We start from the raw sequence: 24,420 nt of genomic DNA on the forward strand, positions 1-24,420 counted from the left end.
TATATTTTATACACTGAAGGTCCTGTTACCTTGCAAGTATAAATTTCCTTGAAGAAATTAAAGTTTAAAAAACATTCAGTTGAATAATATGTTAATAGTTCGTAATGACTCAGTCAAGTTCCGTAGGGTTCTGGAGAGTTAAACAGCAGCTTTGGCAATCACAATCCACAATCTATAGCATTGTCGCATTGCCTTACATTTGTAATTTGTGTGTACATATTAATTGATGGTCGCTGTACTTTCACTTTAAATGCAAGATTATCTTAGATGTCAACATCTGTTCTCCTATATCATTTCAAATTACACAATACTGTTGCAAATTGCCCATAGTCTTGTTCAGGTATGTTCATCATTATAATTACAGAAACATCAATCTCACTTGGATTATTCCTCACTGGCATCATTTACTGCCATGCACAAAAATTAACAGTTCATTAAAACAAATGAAACCAGACACCTGCTAGCTCGGTGGCATTTTGCCGTTCTCATTACCCTATTCTATTGAAAATGCAAGATTACATTAAGTTCATTATTCGTGATTGAGGAGGTAGATGTCCTCAATGATATGAATCAGTTATTCCTTCATTTAGACTTTGTAATTCAAGTCAACCTGTTAACTCTCTTCTTACCATGTGAAGGAGCTGATTTCTGGAAGATGGAAGAAAGTTGGTGAGAAATAAATCAAAACAGAAAGAAAGTATGTAAACATGGATGAGAATGAGATACAGAAAGAGAAATGAAAAAGAAAATTGAGGAAAAAAAAGGCTTGAAATGTGTTGCTGGAAAAGCGCAGCAGGTCAGGCAGCATCCAAGGAACAGGAGAATCGACGTTTCGGGCATCAGCCCTTCTTCAGGAATTCAGGAATTCCTGAAGAAGGGCTTATGCCCAAAACGTCGATTCTCCTGTTCCTTGGATGCTGCCTGACCTGCTGCGCTTTTCCAGCAACACATTTTCAGCTCTGATATCCAGCATCTGCAGTCCTCACTTTCTTCTCAGAAAAAACGGCTTCAAATAATGTAAGAATCCATTACATGGAAGGAATTGGAATTCCAAAATAAGAACTGATATATGAACAATTTCCTTTTGATACACATGTTAGCTTACAAAGGAATATAGGAGCAGGAAATTCTAATCAGCCCCTTAGCACCATTCTAGATCATTAACGAGGTAAGAGCATCTTTCTGCCTTGACATTCCTTCCTAGATGAATATTATGAAATCCACCAGTTACAAGCCCATTAGTGGCTACACTGACACACACAACTGACAGATTCACCCACAGCCAGTAGAGGTGGAGGTGCAGCCACTGCTAGGACCAATTGAATCTATCCTTTCCTCTATCATGTTGGTCCTTTGCGAAGCTTCAAAGGTCTTTGTAGCATTCCTGATGTAGCACCTTGAGGCATCATAACTAATGTCTGCATTTTTCACTGGAGATGGTTCATGGTGGCATTCCTCTTCAAGAGGTCCCTGAAGTATTTGCATAGGCTACTACTGTTACACTTACCAGGGTTAATTCTCTGTATCATATCATCTCAGGCAGGTAGCTATGGTCCAACCAGGTATTGTGACCTGCCCCAATGCAGCTGACTCTGCAGGAGGGTGGCCTCGATACTGGTAAGGTTGGCTGTTTCCAGGAGTCCAATTTGAGTGATGTGATCCTGCTAGCAGGTTTTGAGGATGTTTGCAGAGGCAGCAGTAATGGAGCTGCTGTAGAAGACATATATGTTGATGTACAACACAGATGGTTCACTGTTATACCAGGTAGTGGTGAGGACTATGGCTTTGTATATTTTGAGTTTGGCCTGTGCTCTGAAAGAGTCGAGAGTGTGTTGCTGGAAAAGCACAGCCAGTCAGGCAGCATCCGAGGAGCAGGAGAATCCTGATGAGGGGCGTATGCCTGAAATGTTGATTCTCCTGCTCCTCGGATGCTGCCTTACTGGTTGTGCTTTTCCAGCAACACACTCTCGACTCTGATCTCCAGCATCTGCAGTCCTCACTTTCTCCCTGTGCCCTGAAAGGGTGGATATGCATTTGAGGCACTTCAGAAAAAAAAGTTTAGTGGACTATTACCGTGAATGGGTGGGTTATTTCATGCGAAAATGTTGGAAAAGTTAGGCTTGTATTTGCTAAAGTTTACAGCAGTAAGCAGTGAGTCAATTGAAACAATCAAGATCTTGAGCAGTCTTGAAACAGTAGATTTGGAGACAATATTTCCTCTTATGGAAAGGGAGAACCTATAACTAGAGTGACTGTTTTAAAATAAGGAGATAACCTTTTAAAACAGAGCTGAGAAGATTTTGTGAGGGTCATGAATCTTTGACATTTCCTTACTTGAAAGGCAATGGATGGAAAGTCCTTGAATATGTTTAAGGTGGAGGTAGATTATTAATGAAAGGGCTGAAAGGTTATTGTGGGCAGTTGGGAATGTGAGAGATCAGATCAGCCATGACCTTATTCAATGTCAGAGCAAACTCAAGGGGCGAGGTAGCCTATTTCTGTGCTTAAGTTGCATGTTCGTATGCTCCCTGCCTCCATCACTGACACTTAGTGGGCATATTGTGTGCCATCTATAAAATGCATGGCAGCAATTCACCAAGTCTCGTTAGATAATACCTTCAAAGTGCCTGTCCTCTGCCATCTAGAAGGACAAAGGCAGTAGACTCATTGGAATACCAAGTTTCATTCTAAGCTACTCACTGTCTTGACATAGAAATATATTGCCAGTAACAATTATGTCCTGTAAAAGAATACATTTTGAAAAAAATACATTCAGCAGTCAGTGTTCCTTCACCTAATGGTTTACTGGGATAAGGTGCAGCTCTTAAAACCAGGACAACATGACCATGTTTTAGTGACATTGAATACGCATTTAATGTATTTTCCTTTGAGTGTCCTCTGATTTTGATTGCTTCCACTTGTCAAACCTCAGTGCAGCAATATAGCAGATGGGTTTAACACCCGGAAACAGACCTGGTTTCTGTTTCCCACCACCCACACCCCGAATCATAATCTCAACCCATAATTCAGACAAATCTGTTCTGCTTTGTAAATGAAATTGCAGTCTTCAAATTAGTTATTACTGCAACTTAAAATACAATATGCCAGTTTAGACTTATTTTCATGACTTCCAACAATCATTGCCAATTTTAGTTTATAATCATAAATATCAAGTGGTGAAAATCATAATTGATCCTCTTTAAATGTCCTGATGCTATTGAATATTCATAAAAACAGTAATATTGAGATTCCTTTTCCCATGCACCCAAGATTTTAATGTTATAAGTTGTCATCTACTCTTGATCAATTAATTATATATGTTTTATTCATTTAAGCTTAGAAATATTTGGATAGCCACAGCAGTTCCATCTTAATATGTTGTGTTAGCGAGGATAGGATATTGTAGTAATAGCCTTTGTGCTGTTATGTCTTGGCATGTGGATCATAATTAGGTAAGGGATGCTGTCTAAATATAACAAAGGAAAAGACAAGAGTCTTTCTGTATTCTGGACTATGCTGCAATGTGTGCCATATGTTTCAAAATATTTCATTCCATTCGATACATTGCTGTGACATTATCCACAGTCAGAAGTCACATTGCTGTTGGCACATTCACCAACTATATATTGCTGTCAAGGCATACATCAACTTTACAGTACTCTTGATACTTTGAACTTCCATGAAGCGAGCCATGAGAAATGAAAACTAGCAGTTTTAACCGTTACATAATTATTTTGAAGATAAAATAAATAATCATTTTCCAGCAATAATTTATCATAAGAAGAAAGAACAAAATTGAACTATAATGTAAAGCTCATTTCACAACTAGTTATTTAATTTTTCTCATTGATTGTTCAATTAAGTTGCAATGCTGATTAAAGTCTCGCTTGCCTATAATGTTCAATTTTGAGAAAGGTTTTGCCTATGTTTTATTTTGAACGATACTATATAAATGCAAATTATATAGTTCTCTTTATAACTAATGATGAACTTGTGCACTCCGAGCATTTCGTTCTCTCTGTTGTCATATTAATCATAATATATTTGTGACTAAAGATGCTCTGTCTTTGACAATCTATGGTAGTGACCAATAATTTATTTTGGGGTAGTTGCAATACATTTACTTAAAATGTTATAAGAGCAGAAAATTAGACCTATTACCAAGTGATTTTACTTGCATAATATATACATGATATATTGTCACTCAGTTATTCATCATTGAGTATCTTCATCCTTATTGACCTGTTTCTAATGGTCTTATGGTGATGTTTCGCACACTGACTGGAACACACATCTAGGGGAATACATCAAAAGACAAATGTGTTACACTGCATTTGGCTCTGCTGTACAGGGGCAGAAGAGAAAGTGCAGCAATGCAATAGTTATACAGGATTCAACTGGAAAGGGAATAGATGGGTCTTTCTGTGACTGCAAGAAAAACTCCAGAATGGTATGGTGCCTCCCTGGTGCTCGGGTCAAGGATGTTGGAGGCTGAGGGCTGTAGGGATTTATAAAATCACGAGGGGCATGGTTAAGGTGAATAGGCAAGGTTACTTTTTCAAAAGTAGGCGAGTCCAAAATGAGAGGGCATAGGTTTTAGGTGAGGGGAAAGATTTAAAAGAGACCTGAGGGGCAACTTTTTCATGCAGAGGGTGATGCATGTATGGAATGAACTGCCGGAGGAAGTGGTGAAGGTGGGCGTAATTGCAATATTTAAAAGGCATCTGGATAGGTACATTAATAGGAAGGGTTTAAAAGGTATTGGGCCAAAAGCTGTCAAATGGGACAAAATTGATTGAGGATATGTGGTCAGCGTAGACCAGTTGGATCGAAAGGTCTGTTTGTAAAATGTTTAACTTCTTCACTCACTGACTATGGTCATGCAGATTATTTACTACAGATGAAAAATAATTTTCTTTTATGCAAAGGAACTGAGGGGTGACCTTAGACTTAACTATCATTAGTGGTTCATCTTTATGCCTGTAATATTTAACATTAGGAATTATTTTTGAAGTATGAGAGTACTGGCTGTCATTATAGAGTCACAGATTTGTACAGCAATGGAAACAGACCCTTCTCTCTAACTCATCCATGCCAACCAGATACCCTAAATATATCTAATCCCATTTATAAGCATTTGGTCCGTATCCCTCTAAACCCTTCTTATTCATATACCCATCCAGATAGATGCCTTTTAAATTTTGCAATTGCACCAGGCTCCACCACTTCATCTGGATTTCATTCCACATATGCACCACCCTCTGCAAGAGGGTCTCTCAGGTCCCTTTGAAATCTTTCCTCCCTTACCTTAAACCAATGCCCTCTAGTTTTGGACAACCCCATTCCACTCAAAAGATCTTATCTACTTATCCTAACTATGTCCCTCATGATTTTATCAACCTTTATAAGGTCACTCCTCAGCCTCCAATGATCCAGGGAAAATAGCCCAGCATATTCAGCCTCAATACATAGCTCAAACTCTTCAACACTGACAACACTTCTGTGAATCTTTTCAGTACCCTATCCTTCCTATAGGAGGGAGACCAGAATTTCACGCAGTATTCCAAAAATGGCCTAACAAATGTCCTGTACAGCTGCAACATGAACTCCCAACTCCTATCCTCAATGCTCTAAGCAATAAAGGCAAGCATACCAAATGCCTTCTTCACTATCCTATCTACATGCAACTCTACTTTCAAGGAAATATGTACCTGCATTCCAAGGTCTCTTTGTTCAGCAACACTCCCCAGGACCTTACCATGAAGTCTATAAGTCCTGCCCTGACTTGTCTTTCCAAAATGCAGCACCTCATATTAAGCAAAATTAAACTCCATCTACCAGTCCTCGGCCCATTGGCCCATCTAATCAAGATCACATTGTACTCTTCTAATGTCAGCAAAAGTCAGGCGAAGAAATTGCTGGTGAGCACAATCCATAGTTATCTCCAACCATCATTTCCAATGTCATGCCTGTCCAGGTTATGACTGCAACCAGTGGGCACAGATGAATGAATGTGAATTCAAATGCAGTCTAGTTGCACCTCTTAAAACCAGAGTTAAAAGAAGACTATACTGACTGACAAATTGGAAGAGGGGTAATTAATATAACTTTGAGGACAGGACAATGTAGAGGTCAATATGTATTTGGATGTACTTAAGACAATGGTTTCAAATTCAATTATAATTTATTGCTATGTGCAGTTCTTTCTTCCATGCAGCTGACTATTCTCCTGTTCATATCATTGTGATAACATTGAAGGGGATAGAAAACTGTACTCCCATTTAAAAGTGATTCCTCACAAAAATATAACACTTGGACATAGGCAGAGTTTTGTTTTGTAACATTTTATGTTGCCTGCCATTTCAGGTACATATATTTGTTTAATAAGAATAAGGAACTAAACTAATTGTTCAGTGTTACTGACAGAGAAGAGAGACACAACTCGTTCTCTCCTCACCTTCTGTCTGCACAGAGTGATTTAATTTTAAATATGCTCTGCTGTGGTGTGTTTTCCAAACTCTTTCTTGGTGATGTTCATTTTAAAACAACACACAGTAAATCCTGTTTAGGCTGAAATCAAAAATGTTATTTATTTTCACATTGAAATCCATGGTGATTTTTGGAGCTTCACAAATACACACCAAACATAACATAGACAGACCACCGTACATGTAAGAACAGAAAAGGAAAGAAGACAATTTTACAACAAGGAATAAGTGAAAACCAAAAGTTTAGATGCTGAGTTTCCTGAATGTTAGACTCCAATAAGGGTTCCTTCTCTCAGGAGTTAAAGTTTAGTTCAGTCCAGATATCTGACAGCAGAAGTTATAGGGTTCTCCTCCTTCATTAGCCTTCTAGTCAGCTGCTAGATCCTAAAAATAATTCCCAATCTTCTGGCCCACCACTAAGATTTTTCACTTTGTATGCCTTAGTTTGTGATGGGATACTTTCCTGATCATGAGTAGTTCATCCTTCTTGTTGAGTCCTTCTTTTTGGCTGGGGTATATTATTTTTGCATGTAATGAAAAATCTGTTTAAATATCTGCCACTGACTTTTATCTTAGTCTTTTTACCAGCCGACTTTAGACATATCACTTCCTTTGTACCACTGTAATTTATTCAATCACTTCCCACTATAGGATTCTTAAATACAAGATCTCTTATTAATCTTATCTCATGACACATGACTGGGTCTAAAATTGTCTGTTCCTGGGTGGGGTTCTGCACATACTGCTGTAAGAAACAGTCCCTGATGCACTCTAGAAATCTGTCTGCCATATTGTCCTTGTCCATTTGTTTGTCCAGATAATGTGCAAAAAATAATCACCCATGACAAATGCAGTGCTCTTCTTACATATTTCCATTATTTCCCAATTTTTACTTTATTGTACAGTTAAGCAAATCTTTGGGGTCTTATAGATCAGTAATATTACTAGTTAGCAATATAAAAATATAAAAGAAGATTGCAAGTTTTTTTTAGGTATATAAAAGGTTAGATAGGGGCAAAACTGGACATTTGCTGGAAGTAATATTGGGGAACAAAGAAATGGTGGAGATACTTTGCAACAGTCTTCACAGTGGAAGGTACCAGCAGCACACCAGAACTTCAAGAGAATCAGAGGGCAGAGGTGAGTTTAATTGCCATCATTGAGTAGAAGGTGTTGGGAAAGCTGAAAGGTCTGATAAATCACCTGGATCAGATAGACTGCACCCCAGATTTCTGAAAGAGACAGCTGAGGAGATTATAGAGGTAGTAGTGGTGATCTTTCAGGAATCACTGTAGTAAGAAAAGTTCCCAGAGGACTGGAAAATGCCTAATGTATCACATTTATTTAAAAAAGGAGGGAGGCAGAAGACAGGAAGCTATGGGGCCAATTAGCATAATCTTGGTCATTGGTAAGATTTTGGTTCTATGAGTAACAAATGAGATTGCGGAGCACTTAGAAATGCTGAGTCAGTACAACTTCATCAAGGGGATTTCATGCCAGACAAATCTGTTAGAATTCTTTGAGGAGGTAATAAGCAAGCTAGGCAAGGAGAGGCGATGAAGTGATACAAGGTGCCACACAGGAGGCTGCTTGGAAAGATAAAAGCAAATGGTGTTGGGACAAAGTACTGTCATGAATAGAGGACTGGCTGATCGACACAAGGGGTCTTTTTCCAGATGGCAGCTGGTGACTAGTGGACCTCCTCATGGGTCATTGTTAGGACCATAACTCTTCATGTTATACATTAACAATCTGGACAAAAGAACTGAGGCCATTGTTGCTAAATTCACAGATGACACCAAGATAGTTGAAAGGACAGGTAGTGTGGTGGGAAAAGGGAGGCTGCAGAAGGAATTGGACAGGTTCAGAAGGTGGGCAATGAAGTAGCACATGGTATACAATGTGGGAAAGTGTGAGGTTGCGCATTTTGGCAGGAAGAACAGAGACATGGACTATTTTCTAAACAGGGAAAGACTTCAGAAATCTGAACAAAAAGAGATTTGACAGTCCTAGTTCAATATTTCCTTAAATTTAACATACAGCTTCAGTTGGTAGTTAGGAAGGGAAATGCAATGTTAGCATTCATTTCAGGAGATTGAGAAAACAGAAACAGATATGTAATACTTAGGCTGTGTAAAGCTCTGTCGAGACTTCATTTGGAATATTGTGAATATTTTGGGCCCTGTATGTAAGGATGGAAGTGCTGTCATTTGAGGGGGTCCAAAAGAGGTTTACATGAATGATCTTGGTGATGAATGGCTTGTCATATGAGGAACAGTTGAGGACTCGAGGTCTGTACTCTATGGAGTTTAGAAGGATGAAGGGGATCTCTTTGAAATTATTGAATACTGAGAGGCCTAGTAGAAGAGACTAGGGCATGAGAGCACAGCCACAGAGTGAAGGGATGACTCTTGAGAGCTGAGGTTAGTAGGAGTATTTTTAGCCAGAAGGTGATGAATCAATGGTGCAGACAGCTATGGAGACCAAGTCATTGGATGTCTTTGAGACAGAGATAGATAAATTCTTGATTAGTAAGGATATTAAAGGTTACAGGAAGAAGGAGAGTATAGTTGATAAACAGATGTGATGAGTTTAATCTAATTCTGTTCCCATAGCTTATGATCTTAAGGTATTACTGCTATCCAGTAGCCTGTAACTAGTATAGTTAGTAAGTTAGCTGATGAGACCAAAATTGGAGGTGTCATGGACAGTGAAGAAGGTTATCTCAGAGTACAATGGATCTTGGTCAGATAGGCCAATGGGATGAGGATTGGCAAATGGAGTTTAATTTAGATAAATGTGAGGTGCTGCATTTTGCAAAGGCAAATCAGGACAGGAATTATATACTTAATGGTAATGTCCTTGGGAGTGTTGCTGAACAAAGAGACCTTGGAGTGCAGGTTCGAAGTTCTTTAAAAATAGAGTTGCAGGTAGATAGGATAGTGAAGAAGGCATTTGGTATGCTTTCCTTTATTGGTCAGAGTATTGAGTATAGGAGTTGGGAAGTCATGTTGCGGTTGTACGGGACATTGGTTAGGCTACTTTTGAACACTACATGCAATTCTGATCTCCTTCCTATCATGAGGATGTTGTGAAAGTATTTACAAGGATGTTACCAGGGTTGGAGAATTTGAGCTACAGGGAGAGGGTGAATAGGCTGGGGCTGTTTTCCCTGGACCATTGGAGGCTGATGGGTGCCGTTATAACCGTTGAAATATCATGAGGGGTATGGATTGGGTAAATAGGCAAAGTCTTTTCTCTGGGATGGCAAAGTTCAAAACTAGAGGACATAGGGTTAAGGTAAGAGAGGAAAGATTTAAAAGGGACCTGAGGGGCAACTTTTTCACATGATGATGCATGTATGGAATGAACTGCCAGAGGAAGTGGTGGAGGCTGGTACAATTGCAACATTTAAAAGACATCTGAATGGGTATAAGATTAGGAAGGGTTTAGAGGGATATGGGCCAAGTGCTGGCAAATGGGACTAGATTAGTTTAGGATATCTGGTTGGCATGGATGAATAGGACTGAAGAGTCTGTTTCTGTGCTGTACATTTCCATGACTCTAGTAGATTGCCATAAGGAGCATAATTATTTATAAGATATTAATGATTTGGATGAGGGAAGCAAATACTGTTGTCAAATTTGCAAATGACACAGAAGTTGTGGGAACAAAAGTGGTGAGAATGACACAGAAGTCCGAATGTTATGGTTTTTATTTGGTCTGTGTCAATTTCATCTGGTTTCAAAGAGAGTATCACTCCATGAGTGTCTTGCAAAAGTTATCAAACTCATCTCATTAACTACCTATCCTGTCCCAATGGTACCTATTCACATGACTGTACAATCTGGCATTCCCAGAAGAACTTTCAGCTGATTGGACATCCCGCAAACATCAGCATTCCCAGTGCTGATTTGCACCTTATGAGTACTGGCTTTCCAAACCTGCCGCACTCCTTGAAAGACAGTCACTGCCAAGATGTTAAAGAAGGAAAAATTGATGACATATTTATTTTACAGGTGGAGGTCCTGGTGGACAAAGTGATCCAAAGAAGGGGTGAGTTCTTCCCAGAACACTGCAGAGGATTGACCACTCAGGCATTGCAACTGGACTGTGATCTTTACCAGTGCCAGTGTGATATCCAGGGTCTGGAGAATGACCATCAGTGCTCAATAAGTTAAGTCACCTTTTTGCTCAACCAGGATAGAGGCACAGTCTTCTTTCTGCTTCCTCACATTCAATCTATCTCTGCTACTGCATCGAGTAGAGATTTTAGAAGCATACTGTTACAGCTCCACAGTTGGCTGAGGAAGAGACACCCGGGCCGCTGGAATTCAGAGGACTGCCAGAGACCAAAAACATTCTCAACCACAGGCAGGAGAGGATTCTGTTGTGTCAGCAATCAGAGACTTATTACAAACTCACAGGGAGGACAGGTATGGGCTTTCATAACCCAGACTCCATAAACAATATTATGGAGTCCTAGCTTCCTTAAGCATGTGATTGAATGACTGCTCCTATACTCAGGTTGGCAGCTACAATGGGGAGCCAGGCTCAGCATCCACACGAGCTGGCAGATATGCACATTAGTTTCCATTCCATCACCTCACCCAGGGGTCATCACTGAAGGCAAGGCAATAGTGGGAAGAGATCTCATTCTAGGTGCTTCCTCCTCACAAGAAGACTGGGAAGTGGCAGGTGATACCCAGAAGAAGGAAGAACCATACACAGACCCTCAGAAGTCTCCATTCAGGGCAGAGCTTGGAAGTTCAAGTTGTTCTACACCCAAACCCCACGTGCTGCTTGTTAGTATCTCTGAAAAAATGTTTTTTTTCTATTCATTTATTCTCTGTTCATCTTAAATAATATTATTCCTTGTTTCCACGGGAACAGAACGCCATATGGTCAAGTTAGCCATTTTCTGGGTGCCTGAGTGAAGAAATGGACAGGTTAGACAACTACGAAAACCTAGAAACAAGCAAAAACTGAGCAAAAGTTTTGAAAATATTTGACAGTTCAGGAATAGACTACCTCAACATCACAGTTGTAAAATTTCATTGGCAGCATGCTGCAGGGATTGGGTAAGAGAGCAAACATGTTCTGTGACTGGCACTGGGTACTCATCTGCAAGAGCTGTAAAGGCAAACCCGCTTTTACTGCCTGCCCACTTTTCTGACAGTGAGGCTGAAGGGAGTCTTATAGGTAAACAGTAATTAAATATTATTAGATCAAGACTGTATCAGATAAACAGAAGTGACTCATAATATGCCAAGAAGAATGTAAGTCTGAGGATGGAGTAAATTTTACGATTCAGCCAAACAAGAAAGTATGAGCAGGCTAGCAAGATGCATAAGAATTGATTACAAATACTCCTATTGCTATGTAAGTAGGAAGAGATGGTAGCATGCTTTCCTATAAGACAGTAAGACATGGGAGCAGAAATTAGGCCATTCGGCCCATTGAGTCTGGTTTGTCATTCAATCATGACTGATGGGTTTTTCATCCCATTTTCCCACTTTTTCTCCCTGTAACCTTTGATCCACTTGGCAAATGAGAACTAAACTATCTCTGTTTTAAATATACTCAATGATTTGGTCTCCACAGCCTTCAGTGGCAATGATTCCACAGATTTGAACTCTCTGGCTAAAGAAGTTTCTCCTTATCTCCATTCTAAAAGGTCTTTCGTTTATTCTAAGGCTGTGCCCTCAGGTGCTCGTCTCTCCTGCCAATGGAAACATCTTCCCAACAACCACTCTGTCCAAGCCATGCAGTATTCTGTAAGTATCAATCAGATCCCTCCTCATCCTTCTAAACTCCATTGAGTATAGTGCCACAATCCTGAAATGTGCCTCATATGTTAAGCCTTTCATTCCTGGGATCATTCTCATAAACCTCCTCTGGACCCGCTCCAGGGTCAATACATCCTTCCTGAGGTATGGGGCCCAAAACTGTTCACAATATTCTAAATGTGGTCTGACCAGAGTCTCATAAAGCCCCCCACTTTTATATTCTGGTCCTCTCAAGATGAATCAAAACATTGTATTTGCCTTCCTAACTACTCACCTAACCCACAAGTTTACACTGAGAAGCCTGGACTAGGATTCCCAAGTTCCTTTGCACTTCAGATTTCTGAACTTTTTCCTCATTTAGAAAACAGTCCATGCCTCTAATCTTCCTATCAAAATGCATAACCTCACACTTTCCCACATTGTAGTTCACCTGTCACTTCTTTGCCCACACTCCTAACCATTTTAAATATTTCTTCAACCTTCCTGCCTTCTCAATACCACCTGCCCCTCCACTTATCTTTGTATCATCTACAAACTTAGCCAAACTGCCCTTCCTTCATCTGGATCATTAATGTATAAAGTGGAAAATTGTGGCTCCAACATCAACCCTTGTGGAACACCACCGGTCACCGGCTTCTATCCTGAGAAGGACCCTTTTATCCCTATTCTCTGCCTTCTGCCAGACAGCAAATCTTCTATCCATGCTAGTACCTGGCTTCTAATACCATGGCCCCTTATCTTATTCAGCAGCCTCCTATGCGGTACCTTATCAAAGGCCTTCTGGAAGTCTGGATAGATAACATCCATTGGTTCTCCTTGGTCTAACCAGCTCAAAGAATTCCTACAGATTTGTCAGGCATGACCTCCCTTTGATGAAACCATGCTGATTTTATTCTATTTTACCAAATATTCAGAAATCTCATCCTTCACAATGGACTCCAAATCTTACCTGAGTTCAGGCTAATCAGCCTGTAATCTCTTGTCTTTTGCCTTGCTCCCTTCTTAAACAGGGGAGTTACATTAGCGATTTTCCAGTCCGCTGGGACCTCCCTGACTCCAGAGATACCTGAAAGACCATTACTAAAGCCTGCATTATCTCTTCAGCTATCTCCCTTAGAACTCTTTGCTGAGAGTTGCGAGACAGGAGTGAAGGACTTCTGGGAAGTCATATATTTGTGTGGTTGCATTACCCGAAACACGACTCGGATAGTGTCTCCCACCCATCCTCCTCCTCTAACCAAAGAAAAGGTTCTGTGTGCCAGATTGGTAAGGTAACAAGTTTATTTTTTATTCCTTTTTTTTAACAGTCTCTTTGGGAATTTAGAATAGTGGGAATGGAGGTGAGGGCAGTTGAATGTTCCTCCTGCAGAATGTGGGAGGTAAACGTCACCACTAGTGTCCCTGCTGACTACATCTGCAGGAAGTGCACCCAACTCCAGCTCCTCGAAAATCGCGTTAGGGAGCTGGAGCAAGAGCTGAATGAACTTCGGATCATTCGGGAGGCAGAGGGGATTATTGAGATGAGGGAGGTAGTCACTCCTCAGGTACAAGGAAAAGGCAGATGGGTTACAGTCAGGGGACGGAAAGGGAACCGGCAGGCAGCGCACGGATCCCCTGTGGCCATTCCCCTCAACAATAAGTATACCGTTTTGGATACTGTTGGGGGGATGACTTACCAGGGGAAAGCAGTGGGGCACAGGGCTCTGGCACAGAGTCTGTCCCTGCTGCTCAGAAGGGAAGGGAGAAGAGGAGCAGAGTAGTAGTTATTGGGGACTCCATAGTTAGGGGGACAGATAGGAGGTTCTGTGGGGACGAAAGAGACTCACGGTTGGTGTGTTGCCTCCCAGGTGCCAGGGTTCGTGATGTCTCTGATCGTGCTTTTGGGATCCTTAAGGGGGAGGGGGAGCAGCCCCAAGTCATGGTCCACATAGGAAGAGAGGTGGAGATTTAAGGCAGAAATTCAGGGAGCTAGGATGAACAGAGTTATTGTCTCTTAGAGCTAGGACGAACAGAGTTGTTGTCTCTGGTTTGTTGCCCGTGCCACATGCTAGTGATGCGAGGAATAGGGCAGAGGGGAGTTGAACATGTGGCTACAGGGATGGTGCAGGAGGGAGGGTTTTGGATTAGATTAGATTCGATTACTTACAGTGTGGAAACAGGCCCTTCGGCCCAACAAGTCCACACCGCCCCGCCGAAGCGTAACCCACCCATACCCCTACATCTACATCTACCCCTTACCTAACACTACGGGCAATTTAGCATGGCCAATTCACCTGACCTGCACATCTTTGGACTGTGGGAGGAAACCGGAGCACCTGGAGGAAACCCACGCAGACACGGGGAGAACATGCAAATTCCACACAGTCAGTCGCCTGAGGCGGGAATTGAACCCGGGTCTCCGGCGCTGTGAGGCAGCAGTGCTAACCACTGTGCCACCGTGCCGCCCACATGGATTCTTGGATAATTGGGGCTCTTTCTAGGGTAGGTCGGACTTCTACAAGCAGAATGGTCTTCATCTAAACCAGAGGGGTACCAGTATCCTGGGGGGGATATTAGCTAAGGCTATTGGGGTGGGTTGAGAGCTGACTTAATAGAGACATATAAGATAATCAGAGGGTTAGACAGGGTGGACAGGGAGAGCCTTTTTCCAAGTATGGTGACGGCAAGCATGAGGGGGCATAGCTTTAAATTGAGGGGTAATAGATATAGGACAGATGCCAGAGGTAGTTTCTTTACTCAGAGACTAGTAAGGGTATGGAATGCTTTGCCTGCAACGGTAGTAGATTCGCCAACTTTAAGTACATTTAAGTCGTCACTGGCCAAACATATGGACGTACATGGAATAGTGTAGGTTAGATGGGCTTCAGATTGGTATGACAGATTGGCGCAACATCGAGGGCCGAAGGGCCTGTACTGCTCTGTAATGTTCTATGTTCGATGGTGTAACCCACCTGTTCCAGGTGATTCATCCACTTTCAGACCTTTCAGTTTTTCTAGCACCTTCTCCTTGGTGATGGCTACCATACTCAGCTCTGCCCTCCCCTCCCACACACGCGCTCTTGAATTTTTGGTACATTATTTATGTCTTTCACCATGAAGACTGACGGAAAGTACTTATCACTTCCTCGGCCATTTCTTTATTCCCCGTTACTACTTCTCCAGCATCATTTCCAGCAGTTCAATGTCCATTTTTGCCTCTCTTTTACCCTTTATATATCTAAAGAGACTCTTGCAATCTTTCCTAATATTACTGGCTAACTTACCCTCATATTTAATCTTCTCCCTCCTTTTTTTTGTTGTCCTCTGTTGGTCTTTGTAGGCTTCCCAATCCTCTTGCTTCACATTGCCCTTTGCTACATTATATGCCTTCTCTTTTGCTTTTATGTTGTCCCTGACTTCCCTGGTCAGCTGTGGTTGCCTCATCCTCCCTTTAATGCTTCTTTTTCCTCAGGTTGGATTTCTGCTGTGTCTCTCGAAATACTCCCAGAAACTCCTGTCATTGTTGTGCCAATATTTTTTCTCCTAGGCTCCTATCCCAGTCAATTCTGGTCAGCTCCTCAATCATGCCTCTGTAATTGCCTTTATTCAACTGAAAAACTGTTACATCTGATTCCACCTTCTTCCTTTCAAACTACAGAATAATTTTATCATATTATCACTTCTTCCTAAGAGTTCCTTCACCTTAAACAAAGACTGCCTCATTGCACAACACTAAATCCAGAATTGCCTGTTTCCTAGTCGGCTCCACCACAAACTGCTCCACAAAGCCATCTTGTAAACATTCCACAAACTCCTTTTCTTTGATTCCACTACCCAACCTGGTTTTCCAGTCCAACTATATATTGAAATCACCCATGATCACTGTAACCTTGCCTTTCCTGCATGTCTTTTCTATATCTGAGAACTGTTTGAAGGTTTGTCGATAACTCCCATCATGGTTTTCTTATCTTTGCGGTCCCTCAACTCTAACCACAAAGATTCTGCGTCATCTGATCCGACTTTGTTTATTGCTATTGATTTAATTTCATTGTGGCTGTTATCTACCTAGCCTTCCAAAAGGCCTTTAATAAGGTGCCTCATGGGAGGCTGCTGATTTAGGTGTTGGCCCATGGTGTTCGAGGTGAGCTTCTGGCATGGATTGAGGATTGGCTATCTGACAGAAGGCAGAGATTTGGGATAAAAGGTTCTTTTTCGGAATGGCAGCTAGTGGTAAGTGGTGTCCTGCAGGGTACAGTGTTGGGGCCACAGCTGTTCACTTTATGTATTAGTGATCTGGAAGAAGGGACTGGAGGCATTCTGGCGAAGTTTGCTGATGATACGTAGTTAAGTGGACAAGCAGGTAGTACTGAGGAGGAGGGGAGGTGACAGAAAGACAGTTTAGGAGAGCAGTCCTCATGGCTGATATGCGAGGTCTTGCATTTTGGAAAAAAGAATACAGGCATGGACTATTTTCTAAACGGTGAGAAAATTCATAAAGCCAAAGTACAAAAGGATCTAGGAGTGCTAGTACAGGATTCTCTAAAGGTTGACTTGCAGGTTGAGTCCATGGTTAAGAAAGCAAATGTGATGTTATCATTTATCTCAAGAGGGTTGGAATGTAAAAGCAGTGGCATGCTTCTGAGACTTTATAAAGCTCTTGTTAGGCCCCATTTAAAATATTGTGTCTGGTTTTGGGCCCCACACTTCAGTAAGGACATACTGGCACTGGAGTATGTGCAGCGGATATTGACACGGATGATCCCTGGAATGGTAGGCCTAACATACGAGGAACAGCTAAGGATCCTGGGATTGTATTCATTAGAGTTTAGAAAGTTGAGGGGAGATCTAAGAGAAACTTACAAGATAATTCATGGCTTAGAAAGGTTGGACGTAGGGAAATTGTTTCCATCAGGCAGGGATACTAGAACCCATAGGCACAGCCTTAGAATTAGAGGGGGTCAATTTAGAACGGAAATGAGGAGACATTTCTTCAGCCAGAGTGGTGGGCCTGTGGAATTCATTGCCTCGGAGCGCAGTGAAGGTCGGGACATTAAATGTCTTCAAGGCAGAGATTGATAACTTTTTAATCTTGCAAGGAATTAAGGGCTATGGGGAGAGTGCAGGTAAGTGGCATTGAAATGCACATCAGCCATGATTGAATGGTGCTGTGGACTCGATGGGATGAATGGCCTTACTTCCACTCCTATATCTTATGGTCTTATTTTTCACTTACAAGCAACCTATGTATTGTAGTTTTTTTCTTTTTCTTTCTTCATCTTTGAGGCTGCAGTTTTATAGGCATGGTAGCGCCTGCAGTGCTAGTGGCATGGATTGGGGTTCTTGGTAGCAGCAGTGCCCAGAGTGGAGACTCCTGGCTGCGGTAAACCTGGAGCCTGGAGTAATTGCGGCTCCTGGAATGGGGACTTTTTGCTGAGTTAGGCTTGGGAATGGGGAATCTTGGTGGTGTTGATGGAGCAGCGGAGAGCCAAGGTCTCTCGAGGCATCGGTGTTGTTGTTGCTATACCTGGAGGAACGATGCCTTGATGCCTGGAATACCTTGCAGAAGCCTTGAAGGCTGCTTGAGACCCAATTTCAACATAAGATGAACTCTAAATCATTTAATTTTATTCTTTCTATGACTCAATTTAGTGCATGATTGTGGCGACAAAACACTTTCCACTGTATCTTCCAAAATATCTGACAATGAAACCATTCATTCAATGATTAGTTGCAGAAAGACAAGCAATTAGCAAAGGTATTAAAATAAATAACTCCCAATATTTCTTCCTTTCAAGTAGCACCCCTCAGGTCCCGCCCATAGGCCACAAGCCCCGCCCCTGGCACTAGGCCCCGCCCATGCACATCGGTCCCCGCCCACCCCACTCAAGGTCCCGCCCTCACGTTCCAAGCTCGTCGTACCGCCATCCGTCTTCCGAAACGCGGGACCAACTGCGCATGCGGACCGCATCACGGGCTCTTTCGTGTTGGGATGAACTACAATTCCCAGAATGCAGTCGGTCAGATTTGTATCTTAGTCGCCATCATCAACTCTTCAATCCACTGATTACAATAAAGCATTCACATCCTTCTACACGTTCAATTTTAATTCGTTGTACAGTATAACGATCAGCATTAGTTTTTTTTTTCCGTGAGCAGATAGCTGGCTGGGCTCGGTTATTCGCCCGGATCCCTTTCAGAGCCGGACCTGGAGCCGGACTGGATTCATCGTCGGATCCGGCGCGACCGTTAAACTGGCAGCGTTCGAGAGTTTGGACTGTGGGGACGGTGATGGAGTTGTCACCACTTATCAAGAAATTGGGTAGAGAGCGGCCCGGAATGGGCCAGTACTGATCTATGGCCTTGTCCTGATCGATATTAATGGGGATCATTTCTCACTCTGTCAGTCCTCCCTCTCTGTAATACTGTGTCGTGGATGGCGCTTTCGCCGTCTCAATACTACATTGTCCCCTGTGGAATACTTCTTGATAATTTGTATGTGAAGTATCTCTTTCTTTGTGGCTGTCCAGATGGACTATGCCTCCGCCTGTAATGCACTTTTCTGTGGAACGCGAGATTTTTTTAAAACTCACTTTCTGCCACGCACTGTGTGCAGCTTCCCTTTCACTATTATTGTCCCTGAGTCTCTCTCTCTCTCTTGATTTATGCATTTGGTTTCTGGAGGGGCTTGTCTCTTTGAGGTATCATGTTCAATTTATGTGTGACATTGTATTGTCTTCTGTAGCAAACTGATAGAATAAACTTGAGCCATATGCCGTGTTTGTCAATGCATGTCTTAGCCCAGCCTTTATGCCCCAAATGTAATCACAGATAAGAACATGAATTGTTTTGGTGTTACCTTCACTTTTTAAAGTAGTGCACTACTTTATGTCCTTTTATATAAACGATTTGGATGTGAACATTGGAAGTTTAGTTAGTAAGTTTTGTTTCAGGAACCTTTGGTTAATTTTGTGCAGTGCAACTTGAAACAAACTGCTTGCTTCTATGTGTTGGTGTGGAGGGAAGTAAATGTTTATGGATATGTGCCAATCAAGTAGTTTGACTTGACAATGTGTCATGCTTCTTGAGTGTTGTCAGAGCTGCACTCATCTAGGTGGGAGGGGGTGTATTGCATCAAATTCTTGACTCATGTCTTACAGGTAGTTTTTGGGAGTCAGGAATTAAGTTACTTGCTGCATAATTCCTAGCCTCGAACATACTGTTAACAGAATCCCATTGCGTCGATGAGTGCAGCACCTTCTACTGTCAAGCTCGATACCATCCAGGCTAAAGCTCACTTGATTGGTATCACATCCACAAATATCCACTGCTGCTGCTGCTCAGAGGCAGGTGTACCATTTACAAGATGTAATGCAGGAATTTAACAAAGGTTCCTTGGACAGTACCTGCTAAACCCATAACTACGACCATCGGCAAGGATAAGAGCAGCAGGTACATGGGGAGCACCACTACCTTTGACTCCCTGTTTTCTGCCATTCTGACTTGGAAATCCGTTGCCATTTCTTTACGGTAGCTGTGTCACAGCAGTGTGGGTGAACCAAGTCAAATGAACTGCAAAATGCAAGGTTCAGCTCGCCACCACTTTCTCAAGGGTAATTTGGGGTGGTAAACACTTATTAGGGTCAGTCACTGGGAATTCAAGTGTATTTTTTAAAAAAGTTATTAGTCTCTGTGGTGATTGTAACACCATTGACAGGAGTAGTTTTGTGCCTGAAAATAACCATCACATGATTATATGCCAAGATCTTTGCTCTGAGGTGAAGTACGTCGCCTAACAGTAGTGAAGAATGAGATAATCTGGATTTACAATAGCAGGTAATTGGTGGTTGAAGCCAGTTCTGATAATGTGGAAGCTCCATAAGTTTTGTAGAACCTAGTTTCCCATTTTATGTCTACTTATCATTTGATTCTGCAGGTTTTTTAATCACATACATTTTGGTGTACCATTTGGCAAAGTGTCACTTTTGTTTGTTTATTTGTGGTTAGTTATGTGTTGTATTAGGATCTGTAATGTGATAGGGGTTTGGTTAGTCAATCACTTGCAATAACTGAACAGATCCTTCATTATTTTACAGTGTAGCAGTGTTCATGCCATGAAATGCAGCAAATGGAGGAAAGTTACATTGATCATGCTGCTACAGTATAAGGATGAAAATTTGAAGGAAATTGAAAATGTCAAGTGGACTCAACTTTTACTTTGCTTTTCGTAGGTCATCAGCTTGTGGAAATTAGAGTTCGAGCACTGAAGAATATTTTGTGCAAAATTGATCATGGTTTGGTTTCTGTTGTTGATCTGGCTCAAGAAAAAAACCTTTTCATTCGACTTCTGGAATGGTTCAACTTTCCAACTGTTCCAATGCAAGAAGAAGTACTCTCACTATGTAATCACCTTGTAAAAGTGAGTTATTTGCAGATCGTCATCTTCTGCACACGATACTTTTGTGTATTAGGGGAATAATTTTAGTTTAATTTTGAAAAGTAGAATAACTGTCATTCTCTTTTAGTTTGTTTTACATTTGCCAGTGATGTTTATAACCAAAATAGTATTTATAAATAATGATACAAGTGAAAGAGTCCTGGCAATGCTGTACAGTGTCTAGCAACATATTGTGAAGTTCCTGAATTGCTGTTATAATTAGGTTTCTGTTGAAGGTAAACTCTGATTGCATTCTAAAATCTTTGCAAAGAATCTTCAGTATAAATACATAGGGTGTTAGATAGCTGCATTAACAGGCATTCCAGATCATGTGAAAACAAAATGTACATATTAGCGGGGTGGCAGAGGCTCAAGTAGCACTCCCTTTTTTCCCACTTTGAACAGTGCCAAGGAATCACATAGTTCCACCAAATAAGGCAGGCTGTGCTTCAGTTTAATGTCTTGTCTGCCAGTTTAGCAATCACTTTGAATTGCATTGAAATGTCAACTCATGTGCTTGAGCCACTGAAGAATGCTTGAACCTCTGACCCATGAAGATGGGAGTGCTCCTGCTGAAAGGCTTGCATCTAGTAGCAAAGATAGTGTGTATTTTGAGAGACTGGAGCGATATAAGTCTTATACACAAAAACTACACAGGGTAAGAAAGATAAAGTACTTTAGGATCAGACAATAGAAAGCACCATCAATTCCCTCCCTCCCACTCCTAAGTTTAGGAATTTCTTTTCGGTGCATCTCTTGCCCCTGTCAGTGTTGAACTGATGATGACTCTTGGATTAAAGGAAAAGGAATTTATTTTGAAAACATTTATCTAGATGATTAGATAATACAAATATTTCAGTGAATCATTTTGGATACAGTCACTGGTGGCAACCAAGAAGAGGATTTCCAGAAGAGTATGGGGAAAATAACTTGATGGCCTAGATTTTTGCAGTCAGTGGCAAAACAAAGATATGAGCTATGGACCACAAAGAACTCTGTGGAATAGTTTTCCCCTCTTGTCAGATAAAATTTGGTAGGCGGAAGTGAGGACTGCGGATGGTGGAGGTTCGAGTTAAGATTAGAGTGGTGCTAGAAAAGCACAGCAGGTCAGGCAGCATCCAAGGAGTAGGAAAATTGATGTTTCGGGCAGGAGCCCTTCATCGGGAATGAGATAAAATCTGGTGCCAAGTTAAGGGAATCTTCACACACACAGCCACAGTGATGTTCGCAAGCAGTTTAACAGCACATTGAAGTGTTCACGCAAACCAAACCAATAAGTCCAATTCATTTAAAATTCTTCATTTTTAATGTACATTTTTAGATAGTGAAACTCATTATTGAATTTATTTAATATGTTTTTGATGTGATAGAAATATAATCCAATGGCATATAAAAGTATTAATGAAAACTCCAATCCCATTATAAACTCTCTGTTAGATAGATATATACACCCTAACAATTAGGGGAACATACATTGTTGGTGCAGGTGAAATAAAACTGTGAAGTCATTTCAGTGGTCTTTCCTTCCCTGTTCTGAAATTAAGATGATCATATTTAGCTAGCCAGACCCTTGGTGTTCTGTTATCTTTCTTTTATAACTAATCCCTTAACTGGACTTACCACATAAATGCAGTAGCTACAAGGGCAGGTCAAAGGCTAGGAATACTATGATGAGTAACTCACCACCTGACTCCCTCACTGAGATATTTATATCATCGATAGTCACAGGTGAGGTGCTGGAAAACTGGAGGTTGGCTAATGTGGTGCCACTATTTAAGAGAGGTAGTAAGGAAGAGCCAGAGAACTACAGATCGGTGAGCCTGACATTGGAGGTGGGTGGGTTGTTGCAGGGAATCTTGAGGGACAGAATTTACATGTATTTGAGTAGGCAAGGACTAATTCATGATAGTTAACATGGCGTTGTGCGTAGGAAATCATGTCTCATGAGCTTAATTGAGTTTTGTGAAGAAGTAACGAAGAGGATTGATGAGGGCAGAATGGTGGACGCGATCCATATGGACCTCAGTAAGGCATTCAATAACATTCCTCATGGTAGACTGGTGAGCAAGGTTAGATCACATGGAATACGGGAGAACTGACCATTTTGATACAGAACTGGCTTGAAGGTAAAACACAGGGTGGTGGGAAAGAGTTGCTTTTCAGAATAGAGGCCTGTTACCAGTGGTGTGCCATAAGGGTCAGTGCTGGGTCCACTGCTTTTTGTCATGTAAATGATTTGGATGTGAACATAGGAGGTATAATTAGTAAGTTTGCAGATGACACCAAACTTGGAGATGTAGTGGACAGTGAAGGAGGTTGCCTCCAGTGCAATGGGATCTTGATCAGATGGGCCAATGGGATGAGGAGTGGCAGATGGAGTTTAATTTAGATAAATGTGAAGTATTGCATTTGAAAGGCAAATTAGGACAGAACTTCTACACTTCTACACAGATCCTGAGAGTGAATTCCGCAGGTAGATAGGATAGTGAAGAAGGCATTTAGTATGCTTTCCTTTATTGGTCAGAGCATTGAGTATAGGAATTGGGAGGTCATGTGGCTATACAGGACATTGGGTACACCACAACTCTGATCTCCTTCCTATTGGAGGAGTGTTGTGAAAAATGAAAGGATTCAGAAAAGATTTACAAGGATGTTGCAAGTGTTGAAGGGTTTGAGCTATAGGGAGTGGCTGAATAGGCTGTTTTCCCTGGAGTATTGGAGGCTGAGGGGTGACATTTTAGAGGTTTATAAAATCATGAGGGGCATGGATAGAGTAAATAGACAGGGTGTTTTCCTGGGTTGTGGGAGTCCAGAACAGACGACATAGATTTAGGGAGAGAAGGGAAAGATTTAAAAGGGACCCAAGGGGCAATGTTTTCATGCAGAGGGGGGTGCGTGTTTGGAATGAGCTGCCAGACAAAGTGGTGGAGAATGGTACAACTATAAAATTTAAAAGGCATCTGGATGGGTATATGAATAGAGAGTTTGGGAGGATATGGGCTAAGTGCTGGCAAATGGGCCTAGATTATGTTAGGATATTTGGTCAACGTGGACGAGCTGTACTGAAGGATCTGTTTCCGAGCTGTACATCTCTTACTCTATGACCATCCAGTACAAAGCAGCCCACTTGATTGGCATTGCATTCGCAAGTATCCATTCCCTCCACCACCGATGCTCAGTAGTAGCAGTGTGTACTATCTACAAGATGCACTGCAGGCATTGATCAAAGATCCACAGACAGTGCCTTCCAAACCCACAACCCCTTCCATCTAGAAGGGCAAGGGCAGTAGATATATGGGAATGCCACCATCTTCAAGTTCCCCTCCAAGCCACTCACCATCTTGACTTGGAAATGTATTGCTTTTACTTCAGTGCTGCTGTGTCAAAATCCTGGAATTCCTTCCTTATTAGCATGTGGGTCAATCCACAGCAGGTGGACTGCAGTGGTTCAAGAAGGCAGCTCACCACTACCTTCTCAAGGGCAACTAGGGATGGGCAATAAATACTGACCAGCTAGCGACACCCACATTCCACAAAAATGAATAAAAAAAAAATAAATTCTGCCACAGTGGCTTTCAATCTCAGGTGCCCAGAGCATAACCAGCATCTCTCCCTACCATTACTATCAATAATAATTTTTTTTAAATGGGTTGTATTGCTTATTTTTCATTATAGAACTTTGGAACACTCTTTTAATATCAAGTTAGCCTGCAGTTATAAAATGATGAAG

The 24,420-nt window shown here is 41.5% G+C and overlaps 1 protein-coding gene across 5 annotated transcripts in view; it reads left to right on the forward strand.

Annotated features, from left to right (window-relative positions):
- Window positions 1-18,281: 18,281 nt before the first annotated feature.
- rttn (rotatin) overlaps window positions 18,282-24,420 on the forward strand; it is a 230,500-nt gene continuing 224,361 nt past the window's right edge. For 3 of the 5 annotated variants that reach the window (XM_072570665.1, XM_072570664.1, XM_072570667.1), the window contains exons 1-2: window positions 18,283-18,575; window positions 20,485-20,672. In XM_072570665.1, the coding sequence (XP_072426766.1) occupies window positions 18,545-18,575; window positions 20,485-20,672 (219 nt within the window). In that variant the 5' untranslated portion in view covers window positions 18,283-18,544. The other 2 variants (XM_072570663.1, XM_072570668.1) reach the window with 2 other exon arrangements.

The sequence above is a fragment of the Chiloscyllium punctatum genome, chromosome 5 (genome assembly GCF_047496795.1).
Source record: "Chiloscyllium punctatum isolate Juve2018m chromosome 5, sChiPun1.3, whole genome shotgun sequence".
In the NCBI taxonomy this organism is placed as follows: domain Eukaryota; kingdom Metazoa; phylum Chordata; class Chondrichthyes; order Orectolobiformes; family Hemiscylliidae; genus Chiloscyllium; species Chiloscyllium punctatum.